At 39.4% G+C, this 19,328-nt stretch overlaps 1 protein-coding gene across 5 annotated transcripts in view; it reads right to left on the bottom strand.

The window, feature by feature from the left end:
* The window catches only part of CASD1 (CAS1 domain containing 1), an 82,482-nt gene extending 71,722 nt beyond the window's left edge, over window positions 1-10,760 (bottom strand). For 4 of the 5 annotated variants that reach the window (XR_004433325.1, XR_004433326.1, XR_004433327.1 and 1 more), the window contains exons 1-3: window positions 10,151-10,760; window positions 2,569-2,665; window positions 1,901-2,021 (exon numbers count right to left, since the gene is read on the bottom strand). Coding sequence is in view for 2 of the 5 variants with exons in the window: in XM_033194956.1 (XP_033050847.1) it covers window positions 1,901-2,021; window positions 2,569-2,665; window positions 10,151-10,697 (765 nt within the window). In the remaining 3 variants the exon portion in view is untranslated. The remainder of the gene's footprint in view (window positions 1-1,900; window positions 2,022-2,568; window positions 2,666-10,150) is intronic. The other variant, XM_033194954.1, reaches the window with a different exon arrangement.
* Between the last annotated feature and the right edge of the window lie 8,568 nt (window positions 10,761-19,328).

The raw sequence follows: 19,328 nt of genomic DNA, 5'->3' as shown, positions 1-19,328 counted from the left end.
TGATGATATGTAATTTCTGTCCTCAAGGTGTGCAGAGACAAGGTAACATATAATTTGGCAAATGCTCCACTAGCAGCTTGAATTAAATATTTTCTTGAAAACTGTCTCTTTAAGACCGGGACACACTATCTTTATAGTTTCTTTTTAAATGCATATAAATTAATCTTGTCTGATATCTCGTTTGATAATCTTGGGATAACTGGGCATCTTAGACTATAAAAACTGGAAACCTAAGTGTTGTAACTGGGGCTCAGGAACAAGGTACCATACTGTATCTACTTTTGGCTGCAGACTAAACCATTATAGCTTTTTTCAACTACCTGTTGTCAAATGGAGTATTCGAATTTTTAGAAAGTCATGCAAGTTTAAACCAAGAAATATTAAAACCTTCATAGTAATCAGAAATCTCTGTACTTTTCAAAAATTTACTAAAGGCTGGGCAGGCACAGTGGCTCACGCCTGTAATTCCAGCACTTTGGGAGGTCAAGGTGGAAGAACTGCTTGAGCTCAGAAGTTTAAGAACGCTTGGGCAACATAGTGAGACCTCATCTCTATTAAAAATAAAAGTTTATTAAACATTTTCACTTTAAATTGTAATAATTTCATGTTAAATAGTTTTGAGTCTTCTCTACAATTTCATATGTATAAATGCAAATGGAAAACACAGATCGCAAATAAAATGAAAAGTTGACTGTATCGTTTGTTTCCATTATTCTCATTCTCACATGGAATAGCTGCTAAAGATTCAGGACCTGGTATCATCATCATTATGTTAAAAACTACTTAGCTATGAAGCCTCTAAGTTTACAACTTTTTACCACAGGCAGATTTTCATAAATTCATGAGCTACTCCCCTCTACTCTTGTACTCTACTTTCTTGTACTCTACTTTCTTGTACTCTACTTTTCCCCCTTTGCTATTCCCCTCTCGCAATCACATGGTATTTGAAGACAATGATTAGAATCTGAGATCACTTATAAAGGTATAAACAGAGGATATGAGCTAATTCACCAAAAAATAATGAATTAATTTATAGAAAGAAATTAATCCTTGTTAGTTTTCAAAGTTATATTTTTTAAATGAGAAATTTTCTAACAAAATCAATAACAGAAATCTACTGCATTGCTGTTTCAATTTATAGCATGATCACCCAATGCCAGAAAGTTTGCAGAAAATTAGGCCCCAAAATACATTGCTAATTAGTATAAACTGAATTTTGCAGCATAATTAATAATTTTTAAATGTTCATGTTATTTAACCTAATATTTGAATTTTAGAGATTCCACCCTAAGGAAATAATTTAAAAAGCAAAGTTTTCACATAAAGAAGTAATTTAAAATGTCTTTTTTAACTGCAAAAAATTAGAAAACTACAAAAAGCTTTAAAAAGTGGGAAATTATATAAAATTACATTATATCCACTCAATAATATGTTGCCATTAAGAAGATACTTAAGTTGATTATATAATGATGAATAAGCGGTGAAGAAAAAACGGAAGATATAAAATTACACATATTAAAAGATTACTGTATTTTTTTTTTAAAAAAGAGATGAGCAAAAAGAAGTATGGAAAAATACTAACAGGAGAATAAGGGGTGATATTTTCTCTTTGTCTTCTTTCTAAGGAAATTTAAAAGTTTTTCCATGGTAAGAATTTATTACTTCTGAAAACTAAAAGTTTAGGTTATTATAATAAAAAGCTTGCCAATGTCTTAGCCACCACTTCTTTTTCTCATCCTCCTCATTAAAGCAAGTCATCCCTCTTTTTCCCCAACCTTTCTGAAAATCAAAGTAAAAGTTTTTCAGCTCCTACTCAATCTGGAGAGACACATTCCTCCTATAACTATTCAGTTGGTTAACTTCTAAAACAACTCTACAGAAGGGAATAGACAAGTTTTACCTTATTTCCTTCTTCTTTGAATTGGGGATTAATTATTTTTACAAAAGAATAAAACAATTGACGAATTCTGGAATCTCCAATAAATGCAATATGTTTATCTACAAGGCAGTTCTTTGCTTCACTGAAAGCAACAAAGAAAAATTAATTAAAATAAGTAAAATCAGCCATATTGGCATTTCAAAGCACACGGTTTTTGAAGAAAGTTGTACTGGATTGTTACACATACCATTATATTGCTTTATAAGCCGGTGGCCAGGTTTGTTTAACTTACCACTCCATGCACCTATGACCAGTTAACTCTCTGTAATAGCTCGATTCATTACATGTTTAAGATGTATTCTAACTGTATTTGGTGCTTTATATCTATTATCTCTTAATCCTTAGAATAACTCCATTAAGATAAGTATCCAGGTGCCAGAGCAAGAGTCTTTTGCTCAAGGATTATTGCCTTAGGCCTAGTTATCTCTCACCTGAGATAAAGCACATTGGCCAAAGCCCTTCCCTAAAACTTTAGGGGGCAGGGAAATCTTCATTTGCAATCAGCCCTACACACAGTCAGCAAGTCTCCACCCCAGCATAGAGAAGAAAAGTACTGCTTCATCAACCCCTCTCCACTACATATTAAGACCCATCCTAAAAAGTAAAACAACAAAATGAAGAAATGTTACCTGATTTTGTATTTATGCATCATACAGCTGTGAGGTTGCCAAACTTTCTCTCCAAGAAATCTGCCACTTGAGAGAAGGTATTCACATGAATCATTGCCTAAAACAGTTAAACACAACAGTGTTGTAAACAATAGTTAAAATTTTACGCATCAGCTATCTTGACCCTATCTAAGTTCCTTGAAATCAAAAAGTAGAGTTTTCTATGTTTCACTATACCATCCAGGTTCGTATTTCCCATTCATGAAAAACATGGTAAATATTAATACATTAATATTCAAGAGGACAAGAGCCACTGATGGCTTATACTTCACCTAACTCCTAAATGATACGTTTCCTGCTTTGGCAGTTCCTTCTGCTTCAGGTTTTCTTTCCCGGGACATCATCTCAACCTTAAATTAGCCTTTACATCTGAATATCACTCCTACTTCTAGCTGAGAAAGAAAAGTTTAAGGGAGGCCAGGCACGGTGGCTCACACCTGTAATCCCAGCACTTTGGGAGGCCTAGGTGGGCAGATCACTCAAGGTCAGGAGTTCAAGACCAGCCTGGCCAACATGGTGAAACCCCATTTCTACTAAAAATACAAAAATTGGCCAGATGTGGTGGCACACGTCTGTAGTCCCAGCTACTCGGGAGGCTGAGGCATGAGAATTGCTTGAACCCGGGAGGCAGAGGTTGCAGTGAGCCAAGATCATGTCACTGCATTCCAGCCTGGGTGATAGAGCGAGACTCTATCTGATTTAATTAAAAAAAAAAAAAAAAGTTTAAGGGATAAAAGACAAGACTTTGGAAATGACTTCCTATTCAACTACTCAACTATTGTAATACATAGTGCATCAGCATACCTGGAGACCTAGTTTTAAACAGAAAGTTCCGTAACTAGGGAACTCCTCAGTCCCAGGTAAACCGAGGCAAAGAGTCGCTCTACACTTTTAGACATTTTACTGTACATTAGCTAAATATACATGACCAAAGGGGTTAAAAGAGAGTTTGGAGGCATTTAAGCTCAAACATGTCAAATGAATGGGGTGGGATGGGGGTTTGTGGGGGGGCAGAATGAGATGTTTAGGTTAATTATGGGATATAATAAAATATTATTTAATCTCCAGCTCTTTATTAATAGTCAATAGCAAGTTATACTTGACATTTAATTAAGGTCAGGCTAAGGAGTCTGGGAGGAAGAATACTGCAGAACTAAAAGGATATTGAGCTTTTCAGGGTAGAGATAAGGAAGACACAAAGATATTTAAAGTAGAAGAACACATCTCTTTTCTCAATCTAGTTACTCATTATTTAGCCAAAATACAGACAAAAGATGATACAAATGTAAGATAAGTATGAATAAATATTGAAAGTGTTGTTGTTTCTTATGTCATAAATTCTAAAGTAGAACAGGAAGGAAAAGTTAAAATGTTGCACTATCTTATTGATGGGAAACTGGTTAAGGAAAGCAGGATATCAATTACTAAATTTATGTTAACTATATATGCAGCCTGAGCAGGTTTTTTTGTATTTCACAGATTTTTTTAATAACCTGTCTTTAAGTAAACTACAAATAATTAGTTCTTCATTTTCCCCATTATTAAAAACTAATTCTAGTTCTAAAAAACAAAATTAAGCTATATAAATAACTAAGGATGAGTAAAAACAGAACTGTGGAAACACACAAGTTATTTTTCTACAAATAGCAATTTTGTAGTATTCTTTTATAATGGCCACATGGTAAAATCTTATTAAAACCTTTAGTAAATGTTTAAAATTAAGGCCAAAATTCCACATTTATAGCATTTCTCTTTAAATCTATTAAACCAAGTTAAAAGTTAGCAACACTTCTATTTTTTTAAAAAGTTGTAAGTTGTAAATAACTAAGTGTTAATCCTTTAAGGTTTTCTTCTTTTTCTTTTCTGTTTTCTTTCTCCCCTCCCCTTTTTTGGTGGGGGGGTGTTGTTACTTGCCTTTTGTCTTTTAATTAAAAGCCTAGACAGAAACACATCTTAATCAAACTTCAGTGTCTGGGATTATGCATCTATGTGGGTTACCAATATGTTTTTATAGAGAATGGAAACACCATACCAGTATCTCAAAACAACCAGTCGTTTCTCCCCAGAAAACGTGTCTAAAATGCAAACAACTTTTTTTGCCTCCAGTCAATACTACTACCCACATCTTGCTAATCAGTTGTTGAGCTGATGGAAAACAATAGTTCTAATCTGATGAACCCGTGTCAAAACAAAACAAAACAAAACAAAAAACCATAGCAAAATAAGATTTGAAGTTGTCACTAACCCACAGGCATTATAAACACAGCATTTTAGAGAATACTGAGCTTTCCAGGGAAGAAATTCTTACTTTGCTAATGAATGCTAGTTGATGATGACTTAATACATTTCATAATGCAAAGATGTTTTTTACAAGACTTGTATCTGAAATTAATCCATATGTGTCTGTATCATATCAGCTGGGGTCCAGTCAAAAGACAGGAACTGTACCAGTTATCTTAACAGAATCTAATACAAAGGATTGCTAAGTAGACGACCAAAAAAAGCAAGAAGAGAATGACTTTTTTGTGTGTCAGCAAAATAAAAATAGTAGTAATAATAAATTACTACTATTATTATAATCTGATTAAAATAAATTAATGTGATCCAGAAAAAACTCCATAAAATTTCATACTCTAAAACAAGTTCTCTTTTCTCAGGAAGGAAATTTTTAAAAATCAAATCACTAAATGTAAATCTAGATCTTAATATAATGTGTCACCTTTTTAATATTTACACTATATATAAATATCTGTTGGCACATATTTTCCGTTCCAAATTTACCAAAGACAAAACAAAACAAAACTTTGGTTATTTTCAATTGTCTAATATTTTGATAGCTATTTTAATACAACTAATGTGAAATAAATGTTGCCAAGCGCTCAGAAAAATCAAGCAAGAAACACACACACACAAAGAAACTAAAGAGACAGAATTATCTACTTCAGCTATCTCCAACACCAAGATTATCTGGATGAATAGCTGTCTTCCTCTTTATTCTATTATCTTAAGTATAAGCTTTCTAGTTTGTCAATCTACAATCTCAGAATTTTATGCATGATTTTTCTGTGATAGAAAAATACTTTTAAAAGCAAGCAAACAAAAACAAACTGAAAAATAAAATGTAACAACTAAAGAAAACATCTGATGGCCCATATAAACCCCAACTTATGTTTTCCTTTGAAGAGATTATCTCTGGCACACTGCACCTAAATTTAGACTGACTCATCCTGCTAAAACTGTGTGTTTCCTACTACTAACCATTAAAATATCAGATCATGAAGCTTACAGTATAGTCCACAGAATATTTTGTTTGCCTAAGATACGGCAAGTTACACGTTAGTCTGCGCTGAAAATCACCATTAAAATTTATCTGTAGACAACCAAGGAGTGTCTCATTACAAGTAGTATCATAAAGATCAGGATCTTTCTCACAAAGAAAGAAAAAGCTAAGAGACCCAGAGCTGCTGTTTTCTTGCTTTAATTTCTGAAGCTTTCAACTTACTTTTCTCCAGAACATCAAATATCATTTAGCATTGGCATTTAACATGCTTAGTGATTTAAAAAAAAAAAAAAATTGATTTCAAAAAAATTAAGGCATTCGAAGTTAACTTTATCAATTTAAAAAATTAAAATTTATCCAGATTGGAACTATCCTTAAGGCTACAGATACTGGCCATTTGTCACAGAAACGATGTTTTTAACCTGTAATCAAACTAATAATGGACATTTTGAGATTCATAATGTTGGAAATTGATAACATTTGGAAAAAGTATAGTGAAGACAGTAATTATTTTCAAAATGTCATTCTATTATGTGAAAATAATATTAATAATTTTATAAAGCCTACTTTCTAAAATTGAGATTAGAACATGAAATTCAATTAAAGCCAGAAAAGAACATAAAAGGAAATAAGGACTTTGAAATCTATTTATGCACAGTTATTTAAGGATTTCCTATTGTGTGTAAGGCTCTGATGATTTAAAGATTTAAAGATGAGTAAGATACTCTTGGAAGCTCAACCGTCTGTGTGGGTAGGCAGATACCAATTATTACAATACAACACAATAAGTAAGTGTAAGTTGCTGGCAGAACTGAACTGCTAATTCCTACTGCTGTGGGGGTGACATTTGAACCAGGCCTTGAAGGAAAAATGTACACTTTCTTTCAAGAGAGAAGTCACTGCAGGCAGAGAAAATCAGATAACTGTGAGATGTGAATGGGCAAAGCACATTCAGATTGTGAACCCGAAATTTGGAGAAAATAATGAAAAAACACAGGTAACAAAAAGTAGGCTCGGGTCAGATTTTGAAGCTTTACACAAACAACTTTTAGAAAATTACCTCCTGACTGGAAAAAAAAATTTAGAAAAACTCTTAGCTGGTACAACAAAGTTGAATTATTATTATTATTATTATTTTGAGACAGAGTCTTGCCCTGTTGCCCACGCTGGAATGCGATCTTGGCTCACTGCAACCTCCGCCTCCTGGGTTCAAGTGATTCTCCTGCCTCAGCCTCCTGAGTAGCTGGGATTACAGGTGCCCGCCACCACACCCGGCTAATTTTTGTATTTTTAGTAGAGAGGGGGGTTTCACCATGTTGGCCAGGCTGGTCTTGAACTCCTGACCTCAGGTGATCCACCTGCCTCAGCCTCCCAAAGTGCTGGGATTACAGGCGTGAGCCACTGTGCCCAGCCTGAATTACTGTTTCTAAGTTGTTTAACCCATGCTTCCCTGGAAAATGCTTTCTCCCTCTATTTTCTATACTCCCCACTGTCTAAGAAGCTCTGAGAAAGACAATAAGGCATGAGACAGACTAACTGGGATCTAAATCCTAGCTCAGTCATTGTGTATCCTTAGGCGATTCATTTAATCTGTCATGCTTCATATTTAAAATGGAAATAATACTGTAATTCACTGAATCTAAGACCACTGATTATAAGACACATGATTATTTTATGTCATAGTAAGAAAAAAATGTTACCAATTAAACTTTGACATGCAATCAAAGTTTTAAAGACTCGCCCTGATTACAGAGATGTTAAAAATAGTAGGGGGGAGTGAAATATGGTAATTGTATCTACCTTATAGAATGGTTATAAAGACAAAATGAGTTAAAACATGTAAAACCTTTAGTAGAACAGTCCCTGACATATAAGCACTCAATGTTAGCACACAGTATTTGCCAAGCTTTACTTTCTGTAGTGGGTAATTCTTTCTTTTACTTTCGGCAGTTTGTAAAGCAAGAGATACTGAATATGTATATCCAAACTGCATTCACTCTACTTTGCCTGAGCACACTCACATTCAAAATCCAAATACACAGCCTAATCCCCTTCATCTGATGTAAGATCCGTTCTCATTCTAAAGCAAGATTTTCCAAGCCATGGCCTGGGCTGCTGGCGGCCCAGGATGGCTTTGAATGTAGCCTGAATTCGTAAACTTTCTTAAAACAATACAAGATGTTTCTGCAATTTTTTTTTTAAGCTCATCAGCTATCATTAGTGTTAATTTTACGTGTGGCCCAAAGACAATTCTTCTTCCAGTGTGGCCCACGGAAGCCAAAAGATTGGCCACCTCTGTCCTAAAGAGTTATAATGTGAGTCAAATGTATGATTATCTTTGTGTGAAGGGCACTGCACCTGACTCAGTTTGATACTGCCAAAGCATGAGGATGGCTAAGATGTTCCTGGTAAGATGTTTATTTTTCCCAAAGTCTTCAGTTCAAATTATTGACATTCAGTCTGGACAAGTACACACACTAGGTGTACTACTTCACACTCAAGGCACTGAAGTACCTATGGAAACTGATGACTTACTTCTGGAGAAGGCTTTACAAACAATCCCAGATTGCTACACTGACTCATAAGTCCCCATCTGACGTTCTATTCTCCCTGATGACAGATCTTAAGATGAAATCCATAATCTAAAAATCATAGTATTCCAAGCTTATCAAAAGATAAAAAGCACAAAAACACAAAAGGCAGGGGACTAGAAGTTTATCTTAGGACAATAGTACTGTAGTTACAAAATTTCTCTCTACTACCATCACATACACAAAATTGAATTAAATTATGGTTAATTTACACCAAATTGGCATAAAATGATTAATAGTAGTTAAAAGAAGTATTTCCTCAAAACTACCACAAATCAATGCATCAACATTGCTAGTTTTACATGATTGTAGATGAACCAAGGCCTTGTCAGGTCATATGGTTGTAATCTGGAGAGAGCTGGAGAGAGGCCAAAAGGTTATAAAGAATCTACACATTTTTATCAATTTAGTATATTAAAAGCTGTTCACCCAGTATGGCTCTAGAGTATAAGATTTTTCATTCTCAGGAGTTGGAAGAAATAAAGCAGCAAAACTGACCAAAATGCCCTACACCTTGAAAGATCTCCTGGGATGAGACTACAGCTCAGACTCCAGCACCTCGTTTATGGATATTTTGCCAAAGTAGGTGTAAAGTTAAACGTGCACAGCGTTAATTTGCACCTGTCCATTACACATTACATCTTGACTGATTAATCTCACAGTCACCAAGAGCTGTCCAGATAATGGCTCTGATAGTATTAAGAGCCAAAAATAAAAGATCCTATCATCATTAATTTCCCTCTGCCTGTCAGCCTCTCTCTTAGTGGCACTTTTACAGAGGAAAAAAAAATCAATCAACAAGGACAAGTAAATATCCCTTGATTACTGAAAGATAATTCGTTCTGAAATAAGGTCATATTTCCTTTTCCCCTTTACACCAATTTCAAAACCCATGGCCAAGGCCTGCTTTCAAACTGCTTACAATTTGCTTTCAACTGCCCACCTTTATGCCTGTCAACCCATAACTTCCTTCCACGAATCTGCTCCAGTGCCTTTACTTTGTAAAAAGTGCGCACTCCGAAGTCTTTAAACGTTTATGTATCACAAAAGCTGGGTGGCACCTCTTCCATTTGGCCACAGGCATCTTTTGCCAGCTGTCGCCCTTTTGGCAAAGGAACATGGGGGCGGCCCTTGCCGCTGTCCAACAGCCCAGACTGGGTGTTACAGGGCAGAGGCAAAATTAAACAAAGGCTAAAGAGCCGGACTCTTAAGTGGCAGGACCTGCGACCCCACTCCTGGCAGCGGTGCCCCTTGTAAGGCGGCCTTGGGTTACATGCGCCCCGCGCTGCCCCCAAGGGCCGCCTGTCAGACCTCCTGCACGCGAGCCCCTGGTCTGGCGCGTCTCCCCCAGCCCAGACAGGCTCAGGAGCCGACCCGACAACACCTTGGGCCAGGCCCAGAGTTGGCATCCCCGACCCCAGCGCGGGAGGCTCCGGGGGCCCAGAACTACCAGCCATTGTCCTGTGGTGGCCCCCACTGGGGTCCACTCAGTTGGCCTGGGGCGCCGGCCCGCTGCTGGGGACACCTGGGCGCACGTGGGGGAACCGCCTCCCCCGCGGGCCGGGCGGGTGGGAGGCCGCGTGGGCGTGTGTTGGGCGAGGGGGGCGGCCTCCAGTCGCCGTGTCGCCGCCTCCCCCACGGCCTGCCCGGGCAGGGGGGAGGGCCCGCTCACCTCGGTAGCGGCGGGAGGCGAGGTGGCACGCTGCGAGCAGCAGCACGGCCACCAGCGCCAGCACCTTGGCGCTCCTCACGCTGAAGTAGTGGTTGATCTCCCGCTTGCCCAGGTTGTAGGCCAGAGCCGCCATCTTGGTTCCTCCATGACAACAGTGCGCGGCGGAGCGGGGAAGGGGCGCCGCACAGGGGCAGCACTGGGGCTGCTGCCGCTGCAGCCAGGCGAGGATCCGCCGCCAGCCCCCGCGGCCGCCACCCGAGCCTCCCGCCGGGGAACCTGACCCCGCGGCCGCGGCGCCCCCGACCTCCGCCTGCCCCTCCTCGGCCGCGGCCGACTCGGCGGCCTCCCCCCAGCCCCGCCGCCGCTGCTCCGCCGTGCCGGTTCCCCAGGCGCCCTGGACGCCTGTCTCCTCCCCTTCCTCCTCCTCTTTAGCCTCCTGCCTTAATAGCGGCTGCGCCTGCGAGGGGGGTCCGGATGCCCAGTGCTCCGGGGTCACCGGGTCACGGACCCCGGCTGGCGGCGGCGGCGGCGGCTGAGGCAGAGCCATGGGTGTGTGGGGAGAGGGTACTAGGGATACCGCCTGGCCCGGACGCGAGCCTTAGGGCTGTCTCCTAGTTTACTGGCTGCTACCTGAGCCCAGGTTGGGACAATAGAACTACAGTTCCGGGAGAAAAGTACACATCGTCCCAGTCCTGCCTTCCCCAACACTCCCCTTTCTCAGCCTTCTACTCCCAGAACCCGCCCAGCGGGATGCGAAGGACACCCCAAGGTCGATTATTGTCTGGCTGGTCAATCTGGCTGCCCCTGGGTGCTTGCCAGATGGGATTGATGGATACAGTTGATGGTGCTGGCTGATGGATTGCTGGCATCCAACCCAGGAATTAAGACCAGTCTTTAAAACTTAACTCACTGCTCTGGCCAGTTTCTCTTAAACCATTTTTTAAGTACCGAGTGGAAGGTACAGAAGGAGCCTAACTTAGTGTAGGTGTTGATGAGAAAAAAGCCTGACTCTCACTTGTATTTACACAAGGTTGGCTAGGTCGTTGTGTCAAAAAAAAAAATTTTTTTTTTAAGAGGGAGTCTCTGTCGCCCAGGCTCTAGTGCAAGAGGCGCAATCTTGGCTCACTGCAACCTCTGCCTCCTGGGTCCAAGTGATTCTCCTGCCTCAGCCTGCCGAGTAGCTGATATTACAGGCGCCCGCCACCACGCCCAGCTAATTTTTGAATTTTAATAGAGATGGGGGCTTCACCATTTGGGTCAGGCTGGTTTCGAACTCCTGACTTCAAATGATCGGCCCCTCTCGGCCTCCCAAAGTGCTGGGATTACAGGCGTGAGCCACCATGCCCTGCCAAAAAAAAAATTTTTTTTATGTGCTTATGGCAATCATCCCCGCTACTAAACGTTGGTTAATGTTTTGTGATTCTCAATAAAGCCAGCACTCCATTTCCTTAATAAAGCACTTGTTATCCCTACTCTCTTCTCGCTCCCATCCCACCCGTTTTTAAAATGTTTTTTCTTGTGCTGCCTTCCAGATGGGAATGGTTATTTACATTGCTTGCCATTCTACTTGCCTTGCCCTGTTTAGAGTGAGTCATTGTTTAGTTGGGGTGTTGTCAAGTATTCTTTACAACTTTCCCATTTAGCCATTCCTGAACTTGGCCCCTCTTAAAATTATAGAATATTAGATATGAAGGGACTGTAGAGATCTTGTCTACTCATTCCCATTCTCTTCATCCAAGGACCTTTATTGTGTTTTCATCCATGGACTTCATATCTTGAAAGATTTTGTCACTTAAATGAAATCACATACATCACTGTCATGGATGTAATGCTAATAAGCAATGAAGTTAAATAAGTGTACAAACACTTAGGCACTGTTCCCTGCAAATAGTCTTTTAATTTTGGCTGTCATTCTGATCAGAGGTTGATCACATGCTGTAAGAATTGGATACTGTAAAAAACAGATAACTCTGCCAACAATATATGGTCTGCCAGTCACATCCTAGACATTTCTATGATGTCATCAACAGCAAATTAGAATTTCTGATCAGCATGCAGTAACCAGCGTTAACCCAAAGGGTTGAGTTAATGCCTGCGAAAAGTAAAGAAACTTGACATTCTATTAATTGCAATTTCCAGAAAGCTTTCTGAAATATTGTAAATAGCTTGTGAACCTCCTTTTTCTTCTCTCAAGTTTAAGGCCAATCTCTCTACCTCTGCTCTGAATCTTGTCCTCCTTTCTTGAGGATGTTGATTCCTCCATCAGTTATCCCCATGCAAATCATCCTTTTTCAGTATCTTCCAGTTCTTCCTATCTCCTTGCTGTTTGCCTTCCTCCAAAAGAATTTGTTTTTATATGAAAAACACCCATGGACACTGTTCCTGTGTGTTTACCTGGTCAACTCTTTCCTCCTCTGGCAAACATCTAGAAAGAGCAGTGTTGACTCTCTGCCTTCACTGGCTCAATTAGCATTCTCTCCTCAGCCACTTCATTGTTCTTCACCAAGACTGTGTGGTATGACCACTTTTTAAATCCAAGGGACACTTTATATTCCTTATCTTCCTGGACCATTCTGTGGCACCTGACATTGTTGACCATTCTTCCTTATTTAGTATCCATCTAAAACAGAGCAGGGACTCTGTTTTCAGCCCACTTCTTGCTGTTTTTAAGTAATCTTAGGATCACTTAGCCATTATTTGTGGTCCCACCACTGCTATGGGATCAATTTCCTTATACACACACACACACACATACACACACACACACACACGCATGCACGCACACACACACACACCTGATTATGTCAGTCCATATTTATCTATCCTCATGCTGTAAGAACCACCTGCCTACTGGATCTCTCTACTAGGATATCCTTCAGGTACCTAATACTCACCATTTCCTAAACAAACTCATCACCTCCCTTCTCCTTTATCTACTTTCAACCTTGATGCCTAAGTTTTTGCCATTAACCCAGCTATCCAAGCAAGTGTTTGAGTCATCCTTGTTTCCTTCTAAATAACTCTCAACTGTGTTGCCCCCTTTCTATCCACTTGCTGTTACCTTGGTTAAGGGATGATTTCTTGCCTGCACTTCTTATCCTTTTACTCATCTTTCTCAGGTCACTCAAAATCCAATCCTACTGATATTCTGCCATATCTCTTACCAGACAGAACTTTCTTAAATTAAAATCTGATAATGTCATTTCCTGCTAAAAACTAGTTAGTGGCTCCATGTTTATTTCCTTACCTCTGAGCTACTCAGAATGTTTACTAATGCTCAGCAGGTTACCTCACACCTTAATAATATTTTTAAAAGAGAGAGACAGAAACCATCTGACAGAAACTCTCTCAACCTGTGCATTAGTTTTATTTTTATTTTTTGATATGGAGTCTCACTCTGTCACCCAAGCTAGAGTGCAGTGGTATGATCTTGGCTCACTGCAACCTCTGCCTCCCAGGTTCAAGCGATTCTCCTGCCTGTCTCCTGAGTAGCTGAGACTACAGGTGTGCACCACCATACCTGGCTAATTTTTGTATTTTTAATAGAGATGGGGTTTTACCATGCTGGCCAGGCTGGTCTCGAACTCCTGACCTTAGGTGATCCACCCGCCTCGGCCTCCCAAACTGCTGGGATTACAGGCATGAGCCACAACACCAGCCCTATGTATTACTTTAAAACAAACTGCTACACTTTATCTTTTCCCTTCTGACTCAAAGAAAAGTTCCTCCTCCCCTTTCCCAAAACTATCACTGTCACCTGTGTCTATGATTGTATCAATATAATTTCATTGAGAATCTGGTCTCCTAAGTTCACCTTTCTTATTTCTACCTTTAATTTATCTCTCTTCATTGTTTGCCAAATGCATCCTATCTTCCTTAATGCACCACACAATCTCTCTTTTTTCACCACCACACTTCTGAAGGAACAGTTTGTGGTTACTTTCCCCATTAAAAAAAGTTTGTTTTAACTACTTGTCAGTTCTTTACGTGAAAACTAACTTATGTCCCTACTACTTTATTTAAACCACTCTTTCAAATGAGGGCCACATCCTAAATTACCAAATTCAACGTATTTATCTTAGCTTTATCCTTCTTGGCTGTGCAGCTTCCTTGAAATATTTGCTTTATTCAGATCTCTCCTCTTACCTTTCTCATGCATCTCCGAAGACTCCTCTTGCTTTCTCAAAGCCCCTTTTTAAAAGCGCGTTTCAAGTTTCTCATTTGCCTATTTCTCTTCTTAGCAAAACTAAATTGTAAGTTGACTTAGTTCTATCACTCCTGATCCACACGTGCAACCTGGCTTCTCATGGTCCTCTGATTTTCATATACCTCAGGGACAGCTTCAATGACTCTCATAGTACCTCAGATTCAATGTGTTGGAAAACAAGTTTTATTTTACTTCTAAACCTTGTTCATCCTTTAAATTTTCCCTTTAGTTCATTGGCACACTATCCTTCATGTAATTTCTGCTAATCTTTGACTCATCTTCTCTCTGCTCTGCCTTCTACTCATCTAAAGTATAGGGTTTTGGCCAGGCATCCCAGCACTTTGGGAGGCCAAGGTGGGTGAATCACTTGAGGTCAGGAGTTCGAGACCAGCCTGGCCAACATGGTGAAACCCTGTCTCTACTAAAAATGCAAAAATTAGCCAGCTGTGGTGGCAGGCACCTGTAGTCCCAGTTATTTGGGAGGCTCAATCATGAGAATCGCTTGAACCTGGGGGGCAGAGGTTGCAGTGAGCCAAAATCATGCCACTCTCCTCCAGCCTGTGTAACAGAGAGAGACTCCAACTCAAAAAAAAAAAAACAAACCCTTTACACCGGACATGGTGGCTCCTACTTGTAATCCCAGCATTTCGGGAGACCAAGGTGGGCAGAGTGCTTGAACTCAGAAGTTCAAGACCAGCCTGGGTAACATAGTGAAACCCTGCCTGTAATCCCAGAATTTCGGGAGACCAAGGTAGGCAGAGTGCTTGAGCTCAGGAGTTCAAGACCAGCCTGCGCAACATAGTGAAACCCTGTCTCTACAGAAAAGATAAAAATTAGCCAAGTGTGGTGGCGCGGTGGCACGTGCCTATAGTCTCAGCTACTCAGAAGGCTGAGGTAGCAGGATCACCTGAGCACGGGAGGTCAAGGCTGCAGTGAGCCAAGATCATATCACTACACTTCAGCCTGGGTGACAGAGTGAGACTCTGTCTCAGAAAAAAGACAAAAACCAAAAAACTCAACTCTTTATTAGTTACGTTATATGCTTAAAACAAAAGTATGTATGTATGTATGTGTGTGTGTATATATATGTCATACATATGATATATATATATATATCATGGTCACTTAAATCTGTAAGATATCAGAAAAAATAAATGATCAAAACTGTTTGAAATAAGAATTTATAGACCTTGCTGTAAATGTACAGTGCTTTGAGAGTTACTACTGATATAAAGCCATCAACATTAGCAAGACATTTAGAAACTAAGCACCAAAACATGAATTAAATCTTTACTCTTTGAGATCAAAAAAAATTTATGAGCATGTATGAAGGTTTCAAATTACATGTGTTGTATTAGTACATTAGTAGAGCAGTATATAATTTGTAACTAAATAAATATGCAAAAGTTGGAGGAGTGCATGCTCCAATTTTTAACGAATGTGAACACACAGTCACAAAAATTGGAATCACTTACCTAATGAATCAACATATGCTGTTCACTCTGCCTTCCCTAAAGCTTTTCTTTTCCTCTTCAGAATGCTCTGGTTTAGGCTTTATCCTGACCATTGCAACAGGCTCTACTGGATTCCTTGCCTCTAGTTTCTCACTTTTTCAATCTCTTTTTTCCAATTGCTACTAGCATTTTTTGTCTAAAACTTATATTTGATTTTGTCATGCACCTGCTCAAAATCTTTGGTGGTTCTTTATTGGAACAAAATGAATAACAAACTGTCAACATGTTTAAGATTGTTCGTAATTTGGCCTAAATCTCCCTCTCTTAGCTTTGATTTCATCAAACCATGCTAAACTACAAGTCAAGAACATTAGGTATGTGGCTTTTCTCTTACTATTTCCTTACGTTGAAATACTGCCCCCCACTCCACATCTCATATTCTACTTATTTAAAATCTGTTTTAAAGACCTGCTACATTTTGCTTTTTCCATGAACTTGTGCCATACTTCCTTATGGGAATATAAATCTTTTCCTTTTTTTCATTTCTCATAGCATTTTGTTTCTATATATGCTTAAGTATGCCTTCAACACAGGCATCATCCAATCAGAACAGATATTTTCATTACTTGTGCATATTGTGTGTAATTGGGAAATTATCAGTTCTGTTTTTTGGGATATATCCCACTGAACCTTATAAACTATTCAGTTACTATGTTTATTTTCCTTTTCCTCATCCCCCTCCCTCCATACTTTATACATTGGGGCACAGGAACTTAGTCCTTGTTATATGTAGGGAAAATGTGAAAAACTTAGAAATTGAGAAAAAATATGGTTGTCATCAGTGGAAAATTGGGCATTGTCCACATTATCTGATTCTATGGGGGTTTTGTGTATCTTGCCTTTGTTTTACATTGCTGTAAAATAACTATAATACATAATTATACTATATTATCTAATACTTGTAGTAATGCAAATGATTCTTGTCCATAGAAATGCAAATTGTCTCTCATTTGAGAGTTGATTATTGCCCTCTGGATATTGAACAGATTTAAGTTTTTACATCTATTAAGCAAATTTATTTCACAATTTTTGCTGACCTATATATGTGTGGCTCTTTGAATTTTTCTTTAAACCAGTTGTTACATCTTATTGGTTCCTTCATTAATTAATGAGCTAAATAAATAAAGTTTTGACACATGTTCACTTTATATCTATTTGAGAGTCATAATATCTTCTTTTAAAAATTGTCTTTTAATACGTGTGTCCCACCCCCTGGGCCATGGACCAGTACCAGTCTGTGACCTGTTAGGAACAAGGCTGCACAGCAGGAGGTGAAAGTTGCTGAAGGAGCATTACCACCTGAGCTCCGCCTTCTATCATCTCAGCGGAGGCATCAGATTCTCATAGGAGCACGAATCCTATTGTGAACTGTGCATGGGAGAGATCTAGGTTGCGTGCTTCTTATGAGAATCTAACTAATGCCTGATGATCTGAGGTGAAACATTTTCATCTGGAAACCGTCCACCCTGCCCATCCGGTCCATGGAAAAATTGTCTTCTATGAAATTGGTCTCTGATGCCAAGAAGGTTTGGGACCACTGTTTTAATACATAAGTATGCCTTACATTTAGTAAATATTAATATTTCTTTTTTTCTTTTGAGACAGAGTCTTGCTCTGTTGCACAGGCTGGAATGCAGTGATGTGATCACAGGTCACTGCAGCCTTGAACTCCTGGGCTCAAGTAATCCACCCACTTCAGCATCCCCAGTAGCTGCGATCATAAGCACAGGACACCACGCCCAGCTAATTTTTGTATTTTTTTTGTAGTGACAGGGTTTCATCATGTTGCCCACTCTGGTCTTGGACTCCTGGGCTCAAGCAATCCTCCTGCCTCATCTTCCCAAAGTGCTGGGATTACCCGTGTGAGCCACAACACCTTGAAGGGGTGGCCTGCCCCTCCACACCTGTGGGCGTTTCTCGTTAGGTGGAACGAGAGACTTGAGAAAAGAAATGAGACACAGAGACAAAGTATAGAGAAAGAAAAGTGGGCCCAGGGGACCGACGCTCAGCTTACAGAGGACCCATGCCGGCACCGGTCTCTGAGTTCCCTTAGTATTTATTGATAATTATCTTTACCATCTTAAAGATAAGGGAGTGGCTGGACAATAGGATCACTGTAGGGAGGAAATCAGCAGTAAGACATATGAACAAAAATCCCTGTGACATGAATAAGTTTAAAGGAAAATGCTGTGCCTTGAGATGCATATGCAAACATCTCCATAAACCTTTTAGCAGCATTGCTGCAGCAAGTCCCGCCAGCAAGTCCCACCTTATGCCATAAGGTGGTTTTCTCCTATCTCAGTAAACAGAGCATACAATCGGGTCTTACACCGAGATGTTCCATTGCCCAGGGACGGGCAGGATTTTTAACCAGCAAGCTGCCTTCAGGCACTTGTTTAACAAAGACGCATCCTGCACAGCCCAAAATCCATTAAACCTTGAGTCACTACAGCACATGTCTCTTGCAAGGACAAGGTTGGGGGTAGGGTCACAGATTAACAGCATCTCAAATACAGAAAAAATGGAGTCTCTTATGTCTATTTCTTTCTATATAGACACAGTAACAGGCTGTTCTCTCTTTCTTTTCCCCACACACCTGGCATGATATTTCTTAAATACAGATTAAAGATCATTTAATGAAGAATATTGGAGAAAATTTAGACACTTTTCATTTACAAGTTTTTAAGGTTATGAGGTAAAGAAATATTTTCCAAGCCAAATTTTTGTTTGCCTAGATGAGAGAACAACTTCCTCTAAAAGACTGAAAATGACATTTTTAATTAAAAAATATTTATTTTTTTATTTAAAAAGGTTTAAATTCAGCAGGTACATGTTCAATTTTGTTACATGGATATATTGCATGATGCTGAGGTTTGGGCTTTGATTGAACTCATCACCCAAATAGTAAACATAGTAACCAATAGGTAGTTTTTCCATCCTCCACCTGGCTTTTGGAGTCCCCAGTGTCTATTGTACCCACTGTTAAGTCTATGTATACCCACTGTTTAGCTCCCACTTACAAGTGAGAATATGTAGTATTTCGTTTTCTGTTTCTGTGTTAATTCACTTAGGATATTGGCCTCTAGTTGTGTCCATGTTGTTGCAAAGGACATGATTTTGTTCTTTCTCATGGCTCTGTAGTATTTCATGGTATATACATATCACATTTTCTTTGTTCATCCACCATTGATGGACACCTATGTTAATTCCATGTCTTTGAATAGTGCTGTGATAAATATGTGAGTGCAGTTGTCTTTTTGGTAGAATGATTTACTTTCCTTTGGGTGTATACCCAGTAATGGAATAACTGAGTTGAATGATAATTCTATTTTTAGTTCTTTGAGAAATCTCGAAACTGCTGTCCACATGGGCTAGACTAATTTACAATCTCACTAACAGTACTTGAATGTTCCCTTTTCTCTGCAACCTCACCAGTTATCTGTTATTTTTTTACTTT

This window comes from Trachypithecus francoisi, unplaced genomic scaffold, assembly GCF_009764315.1.
Source record: "Trachypithecus francoisi isolate TF-2019V2 unplaced genomic scaffold, Tfra_2.0 Lachesis_group4, whole genome shotgun sequence".
Classification (NCBI taxonomy): domain Eukaryota; kingdom Metazoa; phylum Chordata; class Mammalia; order Primates; family Cercopithecidae; genus Trachypithecus; species Trachypithecus francoisi.
The sequence above is the reverse complement of the archived record's forward strand: the minus strand, read 5'-3'. Positions and strand labels throughout refer to the sequence as shown.